This window comes from Chaetodon auriga, chromosome 3 (genome assembly GCF_051107435.1).
Source record: "Chaetodon auriga isolate fChaAug3 chromosome 3, fChaAug3.hap1, whole genome shotgun sequence".
In the NCBI taxonomy this organism is placed as follows: Eukaryota; Metazoa; Chordata; class Actinopteri; order Chaetodontiformes; family Chaetodontidae; genus Chaetodon; species Chaetodon auriga.
Window position 1 is genome coordinate 20,295,722 of NC_135076.1, and position 25,090 is coordinate 20,320,811.

At 44.7% G+C, this 25,090-nt stretch overlaps 1 protein-coding gene across 2 annotated transcripts; it reads right to left on the bottom strand.

The window, feature by feature from the left end:
• Positions 1-1,397: 1,397 nt before the first annotated feature.
• Positions 1,398-23,188, bottom strand: shdb (Src homology 2 domain containing transforming protein D, b). 2 transcript variants are annotated; one of them, XM_076726757.1, is made up of 8 exons: positions 22,965-23,188; positions 21,912-22,295; positions 19,923-20,073; positions 17,046-17,261; positions 9,337-9,414; positions 8,403-8,571; positions 6,197-6,316; positions 1,398-2,900 (listed from the first exon to the last, which is right to left on the bottom strand). In XM_076726757.1, the coding sequence occupies exons 2-8, from the start codon at positions 22,242-22,244 to the stop codon at positions 2,714-2,716; spliced, it is 1,254 nt and encodes a 417-aa protein (XP_076582872.1). In that variant the 5' UTR covers positions 22,245-22,295; positions 22,965-23,188; the 3' UTR covers positions 1,398-2,713. The 2 variants fall into 2 exon arrangements, with proteins under 2 accessions (XP_076582872.1, XP_076582874.1); XM_076726759.1 differs by lacking the exon at positions 9,337-9,414.
• Positions 23,189-25,090: the final 1,902 nt, after the last annotated feature.

The following is a 25,090-nucleotide window of genomic DNA, read 5'->3' on the forward strand; positions in this document are numbered from 1 at the left end:
CTGGCTCTGCGGTGATCACAGGTGTTCATTCCTGCAAGCCTGTCTGATGGATTAACAGCTGCCACCACCGCATAATCGTTGACACCCCCCACTTCTGACATTACACACATTCTGATTCGGATATGACAGCTGCGCACACACATCTCACAATTTACACACACCAGAATCGTGGTGCAACTCTGCAAGGATGCCGCCATTTGTTCCAAATGTGCTCCTGAAAATTTAGCTTTATAGCTAGTAGATATCAGCACGTAGAAATACAGGAAAATGCACAGATAAGGCAAAAGCTAGACAAAAGACAGAGAACTATGACTGTGATATTTGTTTGATTTTTACATGCAGCACTGCCACCGTCGTTATTATTCATATCCCTCCCCAGGGAGCCTTGTTTGAAAAATGGGACTATAGCAGCCCCCCCTCCATGTCACCGTCTCTCTCTTACACTCACAAACACCCACACATGCACACACACACACTTGTTTGGAGTCTTGTTGGGGAAGTACAGCCAGGCAGCGTCTCCCTCCTCCTCCTTCCCCCTTCCCTCATTTCCCTCCTTCCCTTTTTTTTTTCTTCCTTCACTCTTTTCTCCCCAATAGAGAGTGATCCAGCTCGTCTCCTCTCTCCGTCACGCGGGTAATCAGCCTCTGCTATTTCATTTGGCTCAGTAATGAAAGCAATCCCAGTGCTTTTCACTGCAGCACAGCCCAAATAATGAGGGCTGCCTCACCCCTCCTCAGCCACACCTCACCCCCTCCCTCCCAACCCTGCTGTTAATGGATGAAGGAAAGCAAATGTGTGTGTGTGTGTGTGTGTGTGTGTGTGTGTATGTGTAAGTGTGTGAAGCACGCAATCTTGCCAAGTCCTTTGTGCTTGTTTTCCTTTTTTCTTGGTTGAAAATGAGTCTTATTGTGTAAAATTTGATCAGCTACACTCCTAAATCTGAATATTTTGCAAGTGTTTTCCTCTTGAATCAAACACAAGACCACAAGGATTTCTCATCTACATTAGTGGTTCCTGACCTTTACTGCAGGTGACCCCATAGTAACATGTTGCAACCGCTCACAGGTTGTGCGAGTTGTGAGCAGTTCAGCACTAATTTATCCCTCTCCAATTATTTTAGATTCATTTTTAGGCCTGAAGAGGTAAAAAAAACAAAAAAAAACCATGCAGTGTTCCACAAGAAATGAGCACAAGGCAGAAAGATTCTGTAAATAAACATGATTTTGTGTAGCATAATTCAGTTTTTCATTATTTCCGAGCACTACTCATCTCCAAACCCCTTGTGGGGGGTTCCAGCCCCCAGGTTGAGAACCACTGATCTACATAAAGATCTACATGTAGAATCAACACTCTTTGAAAAGGCTGTGGATACAGATGAAATGCTTCAACACAGCAGGTAAATTAGACATCCCTTCATCTTTTACTAGTGACAGAAAATGCCCATAATAACAACAATTAATACAACCTAGTCGTCATTTCCAATGGTGATAAATGTGTTTTTTTGAAGTTGGCTCTCCTTTGAAATCAGTTTTTGCCACACGACGCTGCAACCAGGCAGCAGACATGGGAACCCATTCCAGATGGCAGGCATTTAACTCAAATACAACTCACCAACCAGCATGTAATGACTTGGCCAGCCGAAAACATGTAGGAAGTGTGAGAACGTGGCCAACAGTCCCAAAGAGTTTGAGAGTTTGTTTCAGCGTTTCCTGATTAGCATCTCTTTGCTTCAGATGTGGCCTCCAGCTCAGCTCCCAACCTTCGCTTCAAGCCAGTGAAAAGACGGCGGCAGCAGTGACAGATTGCTTTTTACAAACGCAATGTAGGACAACTGACAAGAGATACAGGTCAGCAAGGTCAACACAAGTACCAATACAGCACAACTTCTCTGTTGATGAACAATCAACAAGTAACATGGAGACGTGTGGAGCAAATCGTCAACGTACAGCAGCATGACAGTGCAGAACAGACTGGATGAACATTAACGGTGTCGCATTGTGTAGAAAAGCTGCTGAAATATCACTGCTGCTGGTAAAAACCTTAGGTCTTTGAAAACAGCATTGGTTGTTTGAATGGAAAACGAGAAGTTTTCCAACATTTACAAAAGGGTCTCCCAAGCTTTCTCATCTTACACAGTACAACGTAATTTATCGACTCTGGTATAAACATGAAAAATCAGCAAAATATGATTTGTGAGGTTTTCACCGAACAACAGTAATATTTTTCACCAGTGTCGATGAGGTGTTTTTTGTGAAACAGCAGTAATTAAATGTAAATTTTCTGCAGGTCTTCTGTAGACTGGGGCACCAGAATATACAGACTCACTCCCAGCTACGTCTTGGCCAACTTCCTCTGCATTTCAGTCAGCTGTGAAAGACACGTAATAAGGAAACGGAGAATTTCAGATGTCCTGAAGTCGGCCCCCTTGGTTTGACAAGAAGATGAGAGAGAGGAGTTACAGCAAAGGTGGCCTAAAGTTCAGGTATTGCATTTTATGTGAATCGATCCCCTGGGTGTTAGAGACACTTGGCACAGGTACAACAGCAGTGGTGGGTGAGGGCATTAGCCCCTGCTGTGTTGAATCATCAAAAGTAGTCCAGTCCAATAAGAAGAGAGTACTGGCCCCCTGCTGGGACGCTCCCGCCAAACATTCAAGCTGTACGTGTCCGATCACAATGAAATCCCAGAGGTCCGGGAAGAGCGTCAGGGTCAGTCAGAGTGTCTGCACCAGCACGGGGAACAGCAGGGACAGATGCTCGGCACCTCGGATCGGGAGTTTATGCGTGGTGTAGAAGTGGATGACTTCTGGGATGGTGTCAAAGGGAGGGCTGTTCTGTCCCAGCACGTACTTGCCGTCTTTACACTGGGTGAACTTCATGTGCATGAAACCCTGGCAGCTCCTGTGGGGAGAAAACAGTGAGAAGGGAACATTTTTTAGGTATTCTGATTGATGACTCAGGTTGGTTTTGTCTGCAAGACGGTCACAAAATATTTTGGGATTATGAGAAAATGAAGAGGTTTTGTACACAACAGATGCTTCTTAACATTCTAGTTTATTTACACATATCTAACATACTGTAAAACTGCATGGGCGAGTACTTTTCCGACCTATCTGCAAAATATTGCTGCTGCAGAAACATTTTATTAGGTTAGCAACTTTTTCCCAAGATGTTGTGCCGAGTGCACCTCTCTTTTTAAAACTAAAGTTGTTGACTATTTTTGACATCAACATTCCTCAAATCTGTACATTTGTCTTTAATGTGAGACATAAGAATACAGAGCTATCTTATATTTTTAGATATGAAAAACACCCTGTTGTCAGTTTTCTATCAAATACTGTGGAGTTCTCTTGTGGAGTGACATTTGAGATTTAATGGATGGTTTCTGGCACACCCCAACAGGTAACCTTTATATTTCATTCTTGTGTTTTGTAATTATATGTGAAGCAAATGAAATAAAAATAAAAGGAGACAAAAGCAGAAAGAGTGGGAGAGATCCAATACGAAAGTGAGACAGAAGTGCAGAGAAGAAGAAGGATGACATGAAATGTGGGGCACATAAAACACCATGCAGCCTTCCACACTTTTTGTCACATAATGACATGGTGGAAATGACAGCCTGGATTTATGTCCACGTCTTTTTCCTGCACTTTGAGGCCATGATTCAAACCGAGATTTAACACTGTGTCACAAATTAGGAAGGAAGGGACATTATGATGGATGAATGAGTGGTGTAGTAGCACATGGAGGGGCGGACAAAGCCAAAGCTGGACTGTGAAAGTCGCTTTGCTGGGAGAACCACGCTGATTCCTTCCCTTTAAGTGTCAGGCAGCCAGGACAGGACTTCCCCTTTAAGAGCCAGCCAGCCTGTCATGATATACATCTAATTATAGAAGCAGAGGGAAAGACAAGGGCTGAAACCGGTCACCATAATTGTCATTGTTCTACTAAACCAAATTAAATTTTGAAGAGCAGTGAAACCAAAAAACACTCGCTGTGACTACAAACAGCCCAACAGCAGGCAGTTTATGATGGTCCCACCGGCCTCAGAGCACTGACGCTTCCTCACGTCAGCGCTCACAGTTGACAGGCTGCTTTCATCCAGTCCTGTTTGTTTTGGGGACTCTTTGTATCTCATTCAACATTAGAAGCTACCAGTGCTCTTTCATAAATATTCATGTTGGTTTAAGTCTGTCTGACTCACTTTGGAGTGGCTCTTCGTCTTGTCTCCACCAAACAACCTTCGTCATTCCTCCCATTGTCCACATTACTGTGTAATCTTAACACGCAGTGGGTGTGGTTCGGTTTTTCCAAGGAACGCCAGAATAACAAAAGCAAATAGATGCAGTGGTGTTTCAGAAAATCAAGCTGATATCAATTGTTATTACACAAGCTGTCCTTCCTGAAGGGTGTACTGACATCATAAATGGAGTGTCAGTAACCAGCAAACCAGCCACAACACCCTGATACAGACTGACCTTCAGCCTCTTTTCAATCTAGATAGAGACATGACGGGAAATGATACTTTCTGGAGACATTAAAGGAAAATTCCAGGTCAGATATCATCAAGAAACACACGTGATCCAGTGATCAAACAAACAAGCTAATTGTTTAACTATTTTGTCTTAACTTTGAGGAAAAACCTACTGGATTAGAGTGTCCACCACTCACCTGGCTGAAAGGCCAGATACTGGAAGGACAATAACAAGTGGAACAGAAAAAACCCTCCACACACTATTGAATTACATACACAAGCTTTTCAGTCATAAACCCTCTTGAGGCATGTAAGACAAACAGAATGCAAGAGCACTTAAGTGTTTATACATTCCAGTAAATGGCCCCGATGCAAAACATCTGATTACAGTCAAGGGTATGTGCATGTTTGGACTACAAAGATGGAGGACAAGGGATACGATGCATTGTATAAGACAATGAAAAGGGAGACACACATTTTAAGCTATAAATAATGATGATATGAAAAACAAAGTTAGAGTTAAAACTGAAAGTGAGTGCACCATCAGTGCTGGTAAAAATCTCTAATTACACAGGAAAATGATGTGCAAGCACAACTGTGGAAAGCAAGGAAGGTCAAAGCAAGTCGGGGTCTTTAAACTGTGATGGATATTTATGAGATAATATCGGTTTGGTCTTATCTTCCAAATACATTATCTGATTAGGAGCTTTGTTTTAAACCTGTATGATGATCAGACTGCGCGTGTTTCTTGCCCGATACTAAGAAGATAAAGGTTGTATGAAGTTTCCCTTTGAGAAGATAAAAGATCTAAGCGGCTTTGACTCTTTTCAGATTGTGCCATGCTGTTCTTTACTTTGTAAAGTCTCTGAGGGTCAACGTGCAGGAAGCACAATTCCACTTTTGAAACATCCAAAATGATGCAAGGTTGTGATAGACTTTGTATTTCAAAACAGATATTAAACGCCCACATGTGCCAGCTGGCGAACCGGTGCCAGCAGTGACCTTGTTGCTTGAGCAAATGTGCATGTGTGTTTGTGCCTGTGTGTGTATGTGTGTGTCAAACCCACTCTACTCATGTAAATGAGTAATGCATGAGCTTGTTTATATGTCAGCACAACACAGTGACACTCCTGCAGCCCCTCTCTCCCCCCCCTCCCTGATTCCCTTCTTGTGTGGCCCACAGAAGGTAATTCATATTCATTAGCGATTACAGCGAGGATGATGTGTGCACTGGAGTGTGCTCTACCTGCCTGATTACCACTTAGAAGGCCCTCTGGGGCCAGAGAGGGAGGCCACAGAGAGAGGCCAAGGATGGGGTGAGGACAGAGGGATGATGGTAGAGCGTTGCAAGGCCAGCACGATGGATCATGGTAGTAATTACAAGGAAGAGATTTGACCAGATAAGCAGTATTGTGCCCTGCAAATGAGTATCGGGAGAGGAATCAGTGCGGCAGCGATCTTGAGTGGGGGTGATGGTGGATGGGAGGGAGGAGAGACAGATGGAGAGGTGTGGAGACTGCAATATGAGAGCCGTAGCTCAGGTGGCTTTGCACACACTCTTCAGTCAAACAGCAGAAAAAATAACAAGTGTGCAATTAAATTGTAAAGCTGTTTATTGGAGAACGATACTGAAGGTGCACAGGTGTTGGCTTCACTTGTTAGGTCAGTGTGCATGCGTGTGTGTGTGTGTGTGTGTGTGTGTGTGTTTAAGTCCAAGTCTTACCGTAGAGACAGGGAGTAGTCAGAGCGGTTGGTCTGACTGTTCCTCACCAGGTAGCTACACTCTTTACACAGCGTTAGCAGCGTCTCTGCCTCTGAGCGTGACAGCGAACCATGGTACCATCTGATCAACAGCACACACACACACACACACACACACACACACACACACACACACACACACACACAAAATAAGATGATATTAGGCAGTAATGTTAAGTGTGATTCCAACATATTGTGGCACTTTTTGCTGCTGGATGTTGACACTGGCAGAGAAACGTATTGATTTGATTCCACAGCTAATAATTACAGCAGATTAACCCTCCACAGCGTGACAATGATCATGGGTGCAATGATGATACAAGGGGTAATCGTTAGTACTATGAATGTTTGTAAAAATTATTATTTTAGATTAATAGAAAAAGTCTAAATAAGAAATAGACTGTCTGGCCTCTATTTTCACAGCAGTAAAATTAATGGTAACAGCTGGTAATATCACAGCACTCTGCTGCTGGTCCATCAGCGCACGGTCTTGAACATTGTACTTGAGCAACAGCTCTAACAAGGCCCAGAGCCCACAGTCACGCAAGCAGCTCTGTGATGCTGCACTTTGGCACAGCGGTGCTTTGAGCTAAATGCTCACATCAGCATGCTAACGTGCTCACAATGACAATGCTGACATGCAGATGCTGAGAAGGTAACATTTACCCCTTTCATCATCTTAGCTTAGCATGTAAGCATGCAAATTTTTGCTAATTAACACTAAAAATGAAATAAATCTGAGGCTGATGGGTATGTCATTAGTTTAGCAGGTATTTGGTCAGAAACTTGTATTGGATGGATTAAAATCTTTGATGATTAAGATGGTGCAAGATGAAAACTATTTATGCCAATTTCTATCAACTTATTCAATACCAATACCAATACCTTTGGCATTTCACCCAAAACTCAACTCAAGTCAACCTCATGGTGGCATGATTCAGTAGGATTCCTCCTCTGTGGGCCAAAGGTCTCTGTACAAAATTCAATGGCAATCTATCCAGTAACTGTTAAGATATTTCTGTCTGGACCAAGTGGTGGATCCACCAACTCCAGGTCCTACAGACAGACCAACACTGCCATTCACAGAGTGTGGCTAAACATACAGGAAGTGTTTCACCAAATCAGAATAAAAGTACTATAATAAAAGACAAAACTGTCAGGGACCAACACAACCAGTAAGTGGAATAATCCCGACCATAATGATGAGATTTTCTTGGACACGACTTGGCCAGGTGTACCGAATGCTACAGGTTGACAATGATGCTGTTTCTCTGTTTAAAGCTGAGCTGAAGGAAACCTCATCAGAGATCATCAGGGAGTAATGGGGCATAATAATCAACTGCCATCCTCAAGTGAACACTGTGTGTGTCGCGTGTGCATGTGTGCTTAAGGGGTGTCGTGCCTGGATTTCATTAGTAAAACAGCCCTTTATGTGCACAGAAACACCACATAAATAACACCAATGCTGTCTGAAATTACGAGACCAACGAAAATGTGTGTTTTTTAATGTTCTGACTTAATTAGTTCTCATTCTAACCTTTCGCAATTCTGTAAGCTCTGATGAGCGCTGCTTAGCCGAAACACATAACCGTTTCGTTTTAATGTGTCCACGCCCCTTACTAGATCAAAGTGGTGCAATAAAATGGATTTTTAGCTTAATTTGTGGGATGTACATCCCCGTTCTCCCTCAAATGTTCAAAATCACCTTAATAACAACGCATAAGAAATGTGTGTGCGTGAAGGCCATGCAGAGACGTGTACAGCAAACAGAGATTAATAGCATATGCTAATTGTATTTCCATGCACAAAAAACTGCATAATCCAGATTTGTTTGATGCATTTAAACATCATAACTCAGAATAATGCTGAGCCTTGCTTGCTAAATCCATGTGCAAATATTCACATCTTGCAAAGCACTATGGGTAGAATTCGATATCAGCTAATGTCAACTGTATGGCCAGCGCTATTACGGCTGTTTTTCTTCTGAGACAGGGCAATTTCCTTATCCTGTTATATTCAAGGTAATTAAATTAAAGGCAACAGAGATAATCATTAAAGTTCAAAAGTCTGTGAATACTAAATCATGTGAACCTCTTAATCTGATTAAATCTGGAGTGTGGCCTATACTACGTAGCTCCTATGGGTGTAACAGAAGACTGCATACATACACCTGCTTCTCCAGAGGCAGAGTCGGATCCACTCTCTCCCCCACCATGGAGAGGCCTTCCTGTGGCATTCGAAACTTCATCCCTCCCCCTGCCAGCGGGCTGGACCTGGGCCCCGGAGCACGCAATGTGGGCGATGAGGAACGGTCCCACTCTGCACCATCAAACTGCACTGTTGGCACACGGGGAACAGAAAAAGTGAGTCACAGTATTTAGACAGTGCTATGATCAAAAGAGATTAAACCTCACAGCAAGAGCTGGGTAAACATCAGACATCCGGCTATTGCACAACCACGCATGCAGCAGAGAGACCTCTCACGGACGGGTCGAACTGGAGGACAGCAGGTCCTGGTCAGACAGATTTCAAAACTATCAGCACCATCACAATTACCACCATCAACATTTTCATGAGTCCCAGAGGGCAGATACAGACAGGAAAGTTGGCGTCTTCCCTGCCTGGCTGTCGTGCACGTCTTTGTCTTCTTGTAGACAATACTGCAGATTACTTGCTGCTGACGATTCTACATGTGCAGACTGAAGTGTTATTTACCCCTTTTGTGCCTGAGTTTGGTGCAATTCAATCTACAGACCTTGTAATTAAACATTAAGTGTATCACAGCACTACTAAATACTCTGGCACGAACGAGGCAGACATCCTAATTTACAGGGAGCTTTTCATGCATGCTTGATGTAAGAGTGGAATATGGCAAGAAGACAGTGCTTTCAACTCAAAAAAGCTAAACACTCAACAGCCACAACAGGCAGGGACAGATGCAGGTGCTGCAGATGCAGGCCGCTGGGGGTTTCGGATGGAGGCAGAGCAGATGTAGGACAGCAGCTTGGGTCATGAAGGTCAGGGTGACTGCGTATGTGCCTGTACGGGATGATAAAGGACGGCACAGTAGGGAGGAAGGTTGCGTTAGGGGTGGGAGGTCACCTTGCTCTCTGATGGGGGGCTCGTCCTCCAGCTGACCCACTGGGGCAGGCCAGGGCAACTCCGACAACTCCCTCATTTCTAATAGAAGGGAGGGGAGGGGAGAGGAGGCGGGAAAAAAAGGGAGCGACAGAGTGAGAGAACAGCAGATGGGTTGGAACAAAGTTAACTAAAGGCAGACGTGCGAGAAGAAATGGTGATGATTAAGAAGTGAGACTGAAATCGGGGGCAAGATTTTAGTGTGAGAGTAAGTGAGAAGAGAGATGTGGAAGAGGTGCAAGAAAGGGAGGCCCTGTTGAGAGCGGGTGAGACGGATGCGTGTGCAGATGACAGGGATGTGGTGTCGTGAAATGTAGTTAACTACACATCCTGTCATGAGGAGGAGTAATAAACTCAACCTCCTGCCTCCTTGCTTCATCACAACGCAGTCTAAGTGTTCCAGACCCCATACTTACAGTCATTTATCACATGTGATAAGACCAAGCAAAGCAAAGACGACGAAGCAGAGAGGACAGGAGAGGTCAGAGGCTGCATTATTTATAGTCATCTGAACGAATCCACTTTAAGGAATTGTCTAGTAGCAGGAGATGCAATGAAAACAAAACGTGACTTCTAGAGAGCTGCACCCCACAGCGCGGTGTGACAGAGGAACTGAGGAGCGTGGGGGCAGAATAATGCTCCATTCTCTGTCCTACCTACAGCAGGAGAGTGGCAGAAGGTGCACTGTGAGAAAGGACTGAAAATAGCTCATTATCTACCGTGGCAGGCAGCCATCTACTGTAACAGTCTTTACTGCAGCCTTAGACGCGCGTACATTATGCGATTTGCCGGTTTCACACCGTACATTCAGCTCCTGCTCACAGCGCAAACGGATTACAAAACAAATAGAAGGAAAAGAGGGGTGACGTCTTAATGAGCCGACAAATCCAAAGACCCCCCAGGCCCGCGACATCAAAGGCCATTTGAATGGGCGTTTGGAGAGAGACCCGGGCTGTACATACATGCCTCTCACCCTGCCTGGTTAATTATTGAGCAGGCAGACACACTCCGCCACTTTCTCTGGCTCTCTGTGAATTATTGATGCATGGCGCAGTACAATGGCCCCATCTGGAGCAGGCCGCACCTCCGCTGAAGCCAGGATTAAAGTGTGGCCTGGCACCCCTCGATGGGAGACAAGCACGCAAACACACACACACACACCTGACAAGTCCAAAACACCATCACTGCCACACTCTGCTGCCTGTCCGCTCGCCACCACACCACGTTTCACACCTCTAATTCTCAAGCAAAACTGAGAGAGAAGCGTGGATGGAGAGAGGGGTGTAAATGAGAAGTGCACAAAAGCAAGTGAAGGGGAACAAGAAATAAGTGGGAGAGAGAATGGACACGGCCAAGACAATTTATTACAGATCAGAAATGTGCTCAGCCATCTGAGGGAGAGATAAGCTCAGGTAGTGGTGTCACACGGACGAAGGAGAAAATTCTATCACAGTTCCTCTCTTGGCAGTTTGGGTGGCTGTTGTCCCTCTTTAACAAGTCATTTTGTCTGAATCTTAAAATTGTGCTTTTTCTATAAAAAAAAAAAAAAAAAAAAAAAAAAAAGGTTTTTGCTTGGCACATTTTAAACAATACACCAGTTTCTGGCAGCCTCATCCATTTCCTTTATCTTGACGAATTCACAGTTAATTGAAATAAGGCAGATTTCAGGGTAGTTAGCTGCATTATCCTGCATCTGAGCAGCAAATCACTCCCTGATGAGATGATGAGAATGAAAACCAGCAGACAACTGGGGCCTGAAATCCTGGATTGAAACCTTATTGCTTCTCATATCAAGATAGCATCACTACATTTCAGACACATAACACATTTCTGTGTCTCTGTGGCTTATGTTATGACCTGAAAAAAAAAAAAAAACACACACACACACACACAGCCAGTAGCAAACACACATCAAAAAGAAGACAGACGGAGGATGTAGGTATTAGTAGGTATTGCTATACTCACAATATTGCTCAGGGATTTGGTGTGATGTGCTGATAAATGTGCTGAGGGTTAATTCACAGTATTAAAATGTTGTTACATTATTTCACAGGATGAATCATGTCACTATGTGTCAGAACGCATCAAATCAAGAAATCCATTTTCACATATATTTAGATTAAAAACCTGCAGGCTCCTCCAAGCTAACTAGTGGCAGCTCTCCTCACTGGCTGAATGTACACACCAACACACACACACCAAAAAAAAAAACATTGCCTGAGCTCCTGACTCTGATAACAAAAGGCTGAATACCAAGCGCACAATCACTCCATGCCACTCATTCACTACCAGGGAACATCTGGCTTCCATTCACTTCTAATGGGAACCTGTGGATCTGTCAGACATGGAAGGCTGTGAGTGCTCCGCTTTGTTCTCCAATACAAGACAATGAGACACAGTAATGGTTTACGGACAAAGGCCTCGCTCACGTCAGCGCTCCCGGCCTGTATTGATGATTAAAATCTACTACACTGTATTCATTACATACGCTAAAACAAAGGAGTTTGCTTTCCATCAGTTTTGACCCCCGTTTTAACCCCACAGATGAAACAGGTGGCAGCAATTCAACTACCTGCTATTATTAAAAATGACCTGAGTGGGGATGGAGTGGCCATACAAGGATTTCCTTTTCTGCGCCGCAAACAGGACACAACGACATGAGTGACGGATAACTGACATTTCGAGCCCACCAGCTGTTTTCTCTGTCCTCGTCATAAAGAGGCAACAGAGCAGCTTCATTAGGTCCATTAATGAAGACATCTGTTTTTCAAACAGCCCTGGCATCCCGGCTCCTCTCTGCACACAAAGACCTTCTGCTGGGCAAAATGGTGCCCATAAGGACAAACAATTAACACCTTATGCCAGTGAAGGAAAGAAAAAAAAACACACACAAGTTCCCCTTTCTGGATATGGATCCACAACGGTCTAGTCGGTGTATCCATTTTCCAGACATTCATTACATCCATTCCCCTGAGGCTTCATGCTGCTCTCACCATCTTTCTCTCTTTATTGAACATCCCTCTTTCTTCATCCCTCCTCTTTCACCTACCTCCCTGTAAGTGGGGCATTATATCTTTTTCCATATTCCCTCGCTCCTCTCCTCTCTTGCCCTACTCTACTTCCATCATCTCTCCGCCCCGTCTCTCATATTGGTTGGCGAGAGGGAATCATGAAGGACATGCCTTTTCATTAATGTCAGTGAGGGTTCAGGCTGAAGGAGAAAGAAAAGCGGCGAGCGACAGGGAGAGGGAAGGGGCAGGAGAGGGGAAATGTGACAAAGAGGAAAAAGGAGTATAAGAGAGAGAGAGCAACAAGAGTCCTTCCACTGTGGCAGTAAATTGATAAAGAGGCTGGTCAGATGGCCCAAGAGCCTGCTTCCAGATACTGAACGCAGAGTCACATGAAAATCTAATTTCCTTTCTTTTCTTTTTTCATTTCGCTCACACACACACACACACACACAAGCATACATTTGCGGTCTCCTACAGGGACATACACACACGTGTAGAATAGCTCAGGAAACCCTGTGCTGTCCTCTCAGAGCACATGCACAGACAGCCAGACACAATACATACACTGTGCTGAACTGAACTTTTGCTTCCCTATGAATTAACAGTTTAAAACACCTTTTAACATCCCACTAATAGTACTACTTACACCAGAATGGATAAAGTAATCTAATGCTCTGGATGACTGTCAAGATATTTTATTTATTTATTCTGAATTTATTGATTAAAGCTGTGCTAGCAGCTCAGTGAGGCTACTCAGGGATGGAAGCGCTTTGAGCTACATGCTAATGCCAGAATACTAGCAACTTTCAATGGCATTACTAACATGCCGGTGCGTAGAAGATTAAAGGTTTAACATTGTTCAGAATCCTGGATTAGCATGCTAGCATGCTTACATTTGCCAATTAGTTCAGAACACAACAACTGAGGCCAATGGCAATGTTATTGCTTTTGCAGGTGCTGGAAAAATTAAAAACCTGTAGTTAAGGAATTATTACGTCTGTTCTGAACTTCGAAATTTGACAATCCATCCGATAGTTGTCGGGACATTTCACTTTAATCCACAAATGACAACCTCATGATGGAGTTGAATGAAAAGTCAAAGGATCAACAAAGTCAGTAGGATTCATTCTCTGGGGATCCATGTGAATCCATCCAATATTTGTTGACAAATTTCAGCCTTGACCAAAGTGGTAGACTGTCTTTTTTTTTGCATGGCTACAAACAGTAAAAGCTAAATGAGCAATTATTTATTTATTTTTAATGCACAGGAATTGACTTTCTCTCAAAAATAAAACAATGAAGCAGTTATAATGTACATCAAAATAAACTGTAGGATCACAAGACACTGAATGGATTAAAAAGAAAAACACTGAAAATGGCACACACATACATTCAGGAGCTTCCCTGCACAGCACCCTGTCTTTCACTGTTGCCTAATGAGCAGCTGGACTGGAACAAGTGGAGGATAAGTGCTTTGCTCAATGGCACCATAATAGTAATTGCTCGGGGTGGCAATGTTATTCATTTATCTTCTCCATCCAGATTTCTGCTTGTGGCTCTCTCATCTTGTGCCCACTCCTCCATCTTTCGATGACCATCATTTGCTACAAATAGCCGAGAGCTACTGTACTGCACTATAAAACTTACAAACATGAAATACCTGAAACACCCATTCATCTGTTCATTAGGTGTGGCCATCAGAGAGTTAATGAGATTGTGCCTTTCATTAGCTCACTAATTAGTGTTGAATGGCTGCAGGGGCAATATCTCAGTGCTGGACCGTCTATTGACTTCCAGGAGTTAATGAGTGCTGTAATTTGAGCTGGACGGTGGTGACTGGTGACAGCTTTCTAACGTTGTAATTAAAACTCACCGGACTGAGAGAGGCCTGTCATGTCAGACCCCTGAGGGACCACCGGGCTCACCCACACACAGCTGGCTGAAGTGGACTCCAAATCCAGTTAAAACAAAGAAAACGCTTTGGAGGCACTATTCGAAAAATAGCCGCAACATGCAATATTCACCCCGGCAAGCTGTGAAAATCATAATTAGAGAGATTCTGTTCAGAAGCGCTTGCATGAAAGTAATGCACGCAAATCCACACACAACATGCAACAGCAATCCCCCCCACCCCCTGACACACACGCACTTACTTGTGCCAACACGCACTCAACCTCTTCTCACCCTTGAATTATGTGCGTGATAATCAGAGCTGGAAAACACAGTCGACAATCCACATGTGTGCACATGTGCATGCGCCTCTGTGGAGGTGATGATGAGGGGCTGCTGGCAGATTGCGATGGCCCCCTTTGCCCCCTGTAGCGGGTTATCTGAGTGAGTGTGTCACATCCGCAAGGAGGGAGGGCTGCGGGGACAGCCCTGTCACCGCTGCAGCGTTGGTGTGTGTGAGAGAGTGTGCCTGTGTTAGTGGATGACTGATTGCACCCTGCCACAATGGCCCTGACTCCCCCTCCTCTCCCTTCGCCTCACCTCGCCACAGCCCCCGACCATTAATTCTCCTCAACGCCCCTCCCCTCAGAAGCACTGGGCCTCCACAAACATCCACTGAGCTGCCACCAAAACATACCATAACCTTGGAAGTCCCTTTCCATTCCTTTCTAGCTACCTTTCTCTGGAGCCTCTCGATCCATTTTCTCTCTCTGTCCATCTCGCTCTCTCATGCCTCCTCCTCATCTACTTTTTCCCTCCTCTTTCCATCTCTGCCATCTCCTTCTTTTTCTGCTCCATCCCCGTCCTCCCTGCCTCTCCCCTCCCTCACATGTGGGTCGTGCCTAGCAACGCTGAGAGGGTCTGGGAATATGGATTAAATGTGAGAAGGGAAAATACTGTTTGTGTGTTTACACTTCAGTGCTTTGGTCTGCTCAGACAGACAGCACGCCAGCCCAGAGTGCTGACTCCAAATGGAAAAAACAAGGGGTCAGACAACTCGAGGCGCACAAGCGTTTTCCTCCACTGCTTTCTCTAATGGTTCTGTAAGCACTCCTCTGCAGGAGTGCATACTGTATGTGGAACAAAGAGGGGAAGAAAATGACAAAAAAAGCACGAATGAGCGCTAAGTGGGTGAGAGGTGATATTTTAAATTAACTGCCACGCACCTCCCTTTGAATCGTCTCCACTCTCCAATAAGTTATGCTGTCTCTTTGCTGCTCCTTAATGTGATTTGAGCATGAACACGGTGTGAATGGATGTATCTCCGTGTGTGTTCACACAATGGTGTGCTGACCATGACTCTCTTATTAGCACCGGATCAGTCATGCACATGCAGGCACATAATTAACGGAGAGGAGAGAGGGAGCACACACAGGACGGGAGGAGGGGAGGAGAGCGAGGATGGAGGGGAGTGCATACGAGGCAAGGTTGATTTATTATCCCATCACCTTGACCTTGGTGACTTGGAGATGCAGCTCAATTAAGCCAACTTGGCCTGGCATGCCTTACACTGATCCACTGTAAATGACCTATCAGTCTGGTGCCGTTTCCCTTTTCCTCTCTGTCTTTCTTACTTCGCCTTCCCTCTCTCGCTCCAACTACAATCAATAGATGAAACATGAAGATGTGACATGCACTGCCAGTGCAACTTTGCTGTAGAGCAATTACTGTAAAAAAATTCCTCAGCTAATATGATGATTATAAAAGAAAATGAACTCTCTTTTCGTTCCTCTGCTGACCTTCTCTTTATGACGTCTACTGTATCTCATGCATATACACACAGGAGATGTCTCCATCGGTTCTAATGATCATCTCACAGGTTGCTGTGAGCGTGGTCTGACATAAATGTGAGAAAGAGGAAAGAAAGAAATCAATAGTCACCAGAAGGTGTTTCAATGTAGTAAAAGAGAGAGAAAGATATGTGTCATTTGAGCTGAGGCAGTGAAGGTCACAGCTCTCTCCACAACCTGCGAGAAAGGCTGTGGAGATGTGGGGGCAGACACTCCACTAAAGGTCAGGACAGTTAGATGAGTATTCCACCACATCAGATCAGCAGCTGGGCTCTCTTGTGTGCTCCTGGGAGGGCTCTGACCTTTAAACACAGCCCATTTTGGGCCCGGTCTTGACTATTTTCACTAATTCTGTTTAATGATTTCCTTCCTAATAAAAAAAAGGCATATTTTGTGAGATACTTTCTGATTTTTGATTGATAGCCAGAAGCTCCAGGACCGCTCGCCTGTACAGTAGGTGGTAGGGATTCATTGTTTCACAAGACACTTCAATGCAATGGATGTTTGCCAATATGTGGGCTTTAAACTGGGTGTTCAGTCAAAATTCTTCTCCTGCACGCTGGTTAGCTAGCCAAAACGTCACAACCTCAATCTTTTATTAAATATATATACAGTATATACGTAAAAAGTGGAAAACTGGGTGCTTGACAGAACCTTGCAGCTGGACACCATGTATAAAACAACCATTTTCAACAAAATGAAGCATGACTCTGTTAAACCTCGACTTGAGTTTTCTGTTTCTGCAGTTTGAAAATTATTAGCAAAGACCAGTTACAATCAAATTTATGGAGTATTCATCCAAAGTGAGTTTACATACAGTATAGTGTACAGCCTATATGATATGTGTAAGTGGGCTTTGTCAGGCTAACTTCCACTTTTGCAGAGTTTACTGTTGGAATACTGTCATAATTTTTCAGGTTACCTGCAAAAGCTTTGGAGATGTGATCCTTCTTCCATTCCCAGGGCTGGTCATACTCATCAGCGGGTCTCTCGTCATCCTGTGGCAGCCTGCTGCTCTCCTTGCCCTCCTCCTGAGGTTCTGCATACAACCGGCGCTGGCCTCGCTCATCTTCGTAGGGGGTGTCGTAAAGCTGCACCCCGCCCCGCGGCCGCCCCCCTCCTGGGCCGCGCTGCAGCTCTGTTGATGCATATGCAAAACAGCACAAATTCATACTTAGACAAACACATGAATGCAACATTTTCTTGGATGTGTAACGTTTAGCCAGTCTGCATGAAAAACAGGCAATGTTAAGAAATAATATTTGCCAGAAGCAATGAAGTTCCCCTAAACACAACTCTGATATTATTCTGTAGTACAAAGTAAATCAAAACGCCTGTTGAGCTCTGACATGACTAGAATTGGAGGAGAGAGACGAATGATGTTTGCGCAGCTTGCCGTGGGCTCAGAATCTCATATAGTGGGGCTTAACGAGGCCTTGGGCTAGATGCTGAGTAGCAACACTGTAGACAAACCCAGCCCCCCTTCTCTAGGCCATCACGAATCCCAGCAGCAATTCGCATGGCTCACAACAGCATCCATGTTCCCTTATTAACATTTTCATCACTTTCTCAGTAGGTTCCAACCAAGACGTGTCTCTTAGCACCTGCAACTGTTAGGTGGCGTCAAATATGGCCATGAGATAAAAGGCTTCAAGATTATTGGTGCAGGCAAGAGGGCGAAATCTGATTTCCCAATGCATCAATAGGAGCCTCTAAGCTGCAACAGTAGCAGCAATCAGCAATGGTGCTTTGATATGTTGACCTCAAAAATGTACCCTTTAAAGAAAAACAAAAAAAAAAACAGGTGGTATAGAAGAAGAGAAAATGGGGGAAAAAATGAAGGAGTAGGCATCTTTTTGTGTACACAGCCAGCAGCCCTGCAAAGGAGGTGCACTCACGTGAGAAAGGAACAGGACTAAATGGAGGGGTGAGCTGGTGAACGGCAGAGAAAACTTTAACCTTCACACGACAAGACACCGCTATTGGGCGGCCCTTTCGTCACCATGGCGACCAAGTGGAGGCCCTGGGGAAAGGCCCTGAGGTTATGAAGAAGAGGGTGGAGGGGAACTGGAGAGAGAGGAGGAGCAAGGCAAGGGAGGAGGGAAAGAGGAGGTGGTGGGACAAGGAGCAGGAAAAGGAAAAGGAAGCAGTGAGGAAACAAGGGGAGGAGAGGGGTGATGGGAGAGAAGGACAAGGGAGGGAGGTGAGCGGGGGGGGGGGGGGGGGGGGGGGGCTCTGTCAGCCTTTGATGTTAAGTCATTGAGACAGAAGCACAGCGGGGCTGAATACTGCTCTACCTGCGCTGGGTACCCGCAGTGTCAGCGGCAGCCTGGAGATGGAGAAGATGAAGGCGGGGAGATAAAAACAGGCGTGTAGGAAATAAAATGAGAAAAACGCAGGAAACATGATGGTGGAAAACACATGCAGGGCTGGGAAAGAAAATAGCAATTTGACAGAAAGGTGACAGAGATTGAAGATTGAGGGGAATGACGACGAGGAGGACCGAGGAGCGTTTAGGCATACAGATGCAAGCAGGAGCAGGAAAACGGCAGCCGGTCTTTTCAACTATAAGCACCAATGATGCTTTTTCCCTGAAAGTACAGTGTAAAAAGCACACAGGTGTCTTTTGTGAGGCATAATTACTATTCCGATCTCACATCTGTGTTTTTCTGCTCCGCTTTGTTTTTTAATGAGCAACAACAGACTAAGAAACAGACAGACAGAAGCAGGGAGACAGACAGGCCTGGAACGACAGGTGCAATTCAAAATCAATGACAGAGCTCCTGACAATGCTTTGCCAAACTCTACCATTCCCTGCTGCAAATCTAGTGCCTCCAATGGCTTTATCCCATTGTAACAAGGAAAGATTTTCCTCAAGGTTTCTCAGTTGGGGAGAGCGATGGATGCCCCATTCACTTTAAGCCCCATATTACGATCTTCCTTTGACCACCAAAAAGGCAGCACATGTGACAACGGAGGGAGGGCAGGACATAAAATTTGTTGAAGGACAGATTAAAGAGAGACAGCCAGACTCCCCTCAGGGCCGGGGAGAGCCCTCGAGATGAAGAGAGATAGAGAGGTGGAGAGAGAGAGGAGGGGGGAGGCTTTTACACTAAATGACTGGGACAGAGCAGGGAGAGAGCGGGGGGGAAATGGGCAGACAGAGATGTTACAGGAGCAGGGACAAATGGAAAACGATAGATGTGAGCTAGATGATGTGGGAGAAAATCACAAGGGAGGAGGGAGGGTCTGAGACTGGGTGCTGGAGAGACATCTTTAAAGGGACATTTCGTGAGGCTGAACCTGTGATGCACTAAAACACAGTGGACAGTTACAAGACTGGACTGCAGAACTAACAAATGGAGTCGTTACCCTGGAATCACTGAGCAGTCCTGCATTAGGCAGCAGGGTTTTTAGAACAAAGAACTGGAGAAATAAGGACACATTATTCTGTAATATTTCGCCAGTAAGAAAAAGAAGGGTGATAAAGCATTATAAGGACATTGATTATCTTAAAATTATTCACCAAAGAAACTGCTGACAGATAATAGATCAGTGATGATATTACTTATTAAGATTACTTATTCATGATTTGGTGCGTCTGAAATCCAATAAAATACCTGACTGAGATTTGTACGTCAGGCAAGAGGTCTGAATCTAAGCCTTCAGGGTATCCACTTGCTATCATATCATGCATGCTATTCTGATTCGTTATTTGCATGGATGTATGGGTTTACTATGAAACACTGATACACTGATGAGATACTGACTGATGAGCAATATAGGTAGGTCCACTGACCAGTTATGACCCTCTGGGCCTCATACGGTTCCATGTAGCCATTGTTCTCACAGGGAACAGGTCCAAGATCTGGTTCTGGCCGGTGGTCCAGGCGAGCATCGAACGGGTCTGAATAATCTGTGTCGCCTGCCAGCGGAGCAGACGGCACCACCTGAAGGACAAAGCACACAAATAGTCGTGAGGAAAAAGGTTGGCAGCACTTTTTGACTTTATGTAATAAATCCAAACCACTTGTTTTTAAATGTTTTTGTCTCGCAGGCACATGTGCAAAAAGAGTTTGAATTTAAATCACAGGCTATAACGAGTTTCACTTTTTCAAATCAGCGTTTTGTAAAAGCGCCGCATACACTTGAGTTAAAGCAACCTAGGATACGAATGTTTTCTGGCAATTAGGAGAATTCAGTCTGTAATACATGCATAAATGCTAAAAAGGAAGGAGTGCTGCATGGACAATACCTCATCAAGACCTGAGATGGAGAGAGCAGCTCAACGCTCTTAACAAGCAATCAAATCCTCACTGAAATGCACGTTAAATACATGTTTGGTTACAGACAAAACACTTTTGGAGTATTATCAAGACACTAATTTGCATGTTTAGTGTGCAACATCAGAGCACCACACCAATGCTGTGTATATTTAGCAGCTATGCAACACAGCTCCCTCTTAAACCCCTTGAAGTGGGAACTGAATTGTATCTTTGCTGCTTCATTGAAGCTATATGCAATGCAGCCACAAATCATCCTGTCTGAGGACGATGTGCTTTTTGGCTGCAGGAGGAGAACACAGAGAGTGAAGAGGGAGAAGGTTGGCTGGCCGGGAGCGTTTGTTCCTTCATGCAAGCACAGGAGGAAAACAGTGGTCAGCTGGCACAGTGACAGCTACAAAGGCAGCCATATGGTCACACACACACACAAACACATGTGCACTTACCTACAAACACACACAACCTCTGCCAAAGTGCTCTCTTCCTACTGCTTTCTCTCTTTCTGACAAAGGAAATCACCGTCACAAGGCTCACTTCCCAAATTCCTGCTCAACATGCACACGGCCTCACAAAAATCACATCCTAATCCCACGTTGATTCTGTAACAGGTTACCTATCGATGCACAGGAATCTGCAATGTTAATTAGAATGCGGATGTTCCCACAGAGCCTGGGAAATTAATGAGAGCGAGGCAGAGAGGGGCAGCTATCGACTTGAGTTAAGACTATTACTTCAATCCACTTCAGGACTTTCGCACTTGTAGCATTTTCCACGAGCGGAGTCATGGATTTAACTGCAGCGATGAAAACCCTGAAATACTCCTTAACTTACCCAGCATATGTGAGCTGAATTAATGTGAAGACCATCTCCTTGTAAAAGCTTTGCTTCTGCTCCAGTTGCTCTCTCTCAACATCTGTTTGCCTTTTTTCTTTGCAGTAACTGTGCATGTTTCCTACAGCACAACATGTACGGTACACAGCCAGGAAAGTACTGCAGCCCCAATGACACAAACAGTATAAATTATATCTCCCTGTGGCCCTTGACATATCACCATACAGCATACTGTATATGGCCCCTAACATGTGCTCTTGTGGGGGTCTCTCTCAGCTTGCAAAGCCAAACCCCATTTATTATTTATGGAAGGACATAAACTCAAGGGACTGTGACCCTCTCCGACTCAACGGTCCGCTCAAGCCATCAATAATTCTTTCTTCCATCGAGGATAGCGAATTTATGTGGCGCATGGGATGTAATGTGATTTATGTAAACAATGCATATTTGTGACACACATTACCAGTCACTTGCTTATGGAGCCTGATCAATAAAGCTGTCACGGTGATGGAAATGAGATGAAAGAGAAGCGGGAGAGTGTTTTTATCCTTCACCACTTGCTTGCCTTTGCATTACCCCCCCCCCCCCCCCCTTAAGCCAGGAACCACATAAAAAAACTGAACTTCTCATCACCTGCTTTTTTCATACACCCACAAACAAACTGAGGCTCTTACAGGCTCTTGCTGGTCCTCTAAAGAGATGGCACTAAGGAGGATCTTGGTGCGTCCCAGCTCCTGGGAGTCCACTTTGATCAGTCTGTGTTTGGGAGATTTCATGTCCACACTGGATGACTTCATGGGAGACCCATACACAGGTGTGGCGGGGTCAGAGGCCCCAGACTCGCCCCTGGACCTGTTTTCAGAGTCCTCGTAGGGGTCCTCGAAGTCCAGGTCCCTCTGGAGCCGGTAGGCTTTCAGGATCTCGCTCTCGGTGTAGTCTGGTGTGGGCGGCTGTGGTGGCACCTTCCTGCTGCCAAAGCTCAGGTAGTCCTTCAGCCACTTGGCCATCGCAGCTTTGCTTCCCAATGTGCTGGTGTGTGGTGCAGTGAGAGCAGGAGGCTGCAGGGGGCAGACAGGGACAGGCGGGGGGGTTAATGCTAGACTTTATTTTGAGGAGATTGTGATTGGATTTGTGCTTTGCGTTTGTGTTTTGTAATCATGGAAAGACAACAAAAAGATTTAAAAAAAAATCTCTTTTTCTATTTCAAAACCAATATTAATCTACAGGTCCTGACCCTCTTTTAATATTTGTGCTGGACAACTTTTCTCCTGATCACAGACCCACAATCAGCGTGCGTTTCCATGCACTCGTGTGTCATTAAACTAGACCAACAGCTGGGCTTTACGCACTCCTTTTGTTTTACGCAGGGAGCAATAACGTCTGGCATCTGGACTTTGCCCAAAGGCTGCAATTACATTTCACACCCATGCAATAAAGTGCGACGTTAACATGCTAATAAAAAAAAAGGGAAGACGAGGACTGAAAGGGAATATGAACGCAATGAGGAATCAAAGTTGCATTAAATTTAAACATCTCATGTGCTTTCATTTTGTAGTTGCACCGACATAAAATACAGTATGCTCAGTTTTGGCACAGAGTTATGTGGAAAGCTGCAAACGCAAGCAGAAAATAAGCTCATTTTTGTTGAACTTGCACTCAAAACAGTCCCCAACAACACTGGATTTAAATACCAGCGAGCGCTGCGCTGCGAAGGCACACTCACTTACCGAAGCCTATTCAGTCCTTCAGCCACTTTGGGTGCTTTATTTCACGTTTCTTCATGTCGATCACAATAAAACGGCACAGAGAAGTGACAAATCCTTCCACCGGTTTTAATTCCACAAAAAAAAGGATAAGGCAAAAGGAGAAAAGGAGCAGCTTTTCTGGAACAAAACAGAAGCACTCAAATCTGCCAAGAGTTCCTCTGACGACTGACGGCAAATGTGCGAGTGAAGAGAGCGACTACAGCTCCGACACAAACTCAGCCGAGCGATTAAAGGGGAGGTGCTTCATTCCCAGTGGAATAGCCTCCTATTCCCCTTTCACAGTCAGCCGACCGTTCATTCATTGAAATGTCTGCACATCACACCGGCTGCAACAAGAGATACATCCTCTTTCAAAAATCACACTAACTGCATGGGGAAAACAACAGAAACTGTGTGCGTGTGTGTGTCTGTGTGTGTGCGTGAGGCGGAGGGGGATCAGCTCTCACGAATGTGCTTCATAGATGTGCATTATTTATTCACATGACATCACTGGAGAATTTTCCTGTTTTAGCTTCACTGAAGGTTTTTTTTTTTGAAATTGTTATGTTATAAAGAAAGTCTAACCACAAAAGCCTGAAGGGTGAACAAAATTGTTATGAGGTACTCCATAAAAAGGGTTTGGTGGAGTAGAGGAATCCCATCATCCCCTGGGCAGCATGGACGGTGATGTAGTGAAGTTTGGACTGAAGCTGAGATACAAAACGCTCCTTATCACTAAAACAAGATGACAGAAGCACTGAAGCCTATCCACCCTGGATGAAAAACAAGGCGTTTCATTGAGTGTGTGTTTCATTCCTTTTGTTTCATCCTTGCTGCTCTCTCTGAGCGTGTTTCATCCCCTCACAGATGTCCCATTATCCAAGGTCCAAGCTGTTAAATTGGATTGTGTGCTACAGTGGGTAAGGCCATCTAAGTCTGTTAAAAGACTGTAAATGCTTCTTTCTTTACGACACTCATGAGCTCACTTTCTCCCAGGGGCGGGAGACTGGATGAGGTCACTGAGCTAGAATCCACCCCCACCGCTAACACCGCAACCATCAACATTATCCCATCAAGATCTTCACATCTTCCTCCTCCTCCTCCTCCTCCTCCTCCTGCCTGCCTCAGCTCCAGTGTTCACCAAGCACCAGCCTCAGACCGAAAGGAGGGCCATGGGGATCATAAACAAGTCCCAAACTGTTTGTGAGGGGAATCTCAAGTCACTGAGGGTGTGTCATTGGACACATCTCGCAAGTCCCTTCAGTGCAGTTTAAATCATTTATAGAGGTGAAGCTGTAAACTTGAAGACAGGATCAATTTCATGACATCAGGTGATAAAAAGGCCATCAAATTTGTTTCAGTGGGAAAGAAGTTCTGCGGGGAAAAGCTATGAATGCCCCCTTCTTGCTGCACTCGCCCCCCCAAAACCAAAAAAAGATTGGTTTTCTAAAAGTTAACTGAACAAAATCTTGTGGGATCAAGATTCATACATTGTGGGAACAAGATCAAACAAGATCAATATGTTGTGCCGAAGGTCTCACCTCCTGCGAATGAGAGTCACTCATCCAATACACCGACACAGATCTTGTTGGCGCAACATGAGATGTTGATACAAGATAATTTGTTTGCACAATGTCTAGGGATGTTGCGCCTGTAAAATAATAACTTCTTCTCACATGTTATGATCTTTTCCTTCACATCTCAAAGAAATACCACCGTTTGGTTCTTCAGGGACTCAGCATCTTTCCTGCACCTTTCTTTATCTTCCTACCACTGCCCTTTCTCTGCCATTCTTTCCTACCTTTGCATTTTTATCTCTTGTCATATCTTTGAATGTACGCATAATCTTCCTTCTCTCCACCCTCGCCTCTGCAAGACATTCCCCTTTTTCATCTGCACAATCGGCTCAGTCTTAACACCCTGTCTAACACCCTACAACCCAGTAACATATTGAGCATACATTTAATTTTTGTTTCCATTCTGGCCGGGCTGAGAGCCAGATCTGTGTGGAAGAAAAGATTGAAACTGAGCAAGATGGAAAATCAGAGACATAGAGACAGGCAAGCTGTCATACTCAGCAAGAGGAGGACACATGGAGAACACAGGGG

Bases quoted from the DNA above. Each gene is read 5' to 3' on its own strand.
- shdb (XM_076726757.1), bottom strand. From the start codon at position 22,244: ATGGCCAAGTGGCTGAAGGACTACCTGAGCTTTGGCAGCAGGAAGGTG. The intron at 17,262-19,922 runs GTCAGTGGACCT...ATGCATCAACAG, and splicing joins GGCCCAGAGGGTCATAACTG to AGCTGCAGCGCGGCCCAGGA. The intron at 6,317-8,402 runs GTATGTATGCAG...GCTGTTGATCAG, and splicing joins CTGCCTCTGGAGAAGCAGGT to ATGGTACCATGGTTCGCTGT.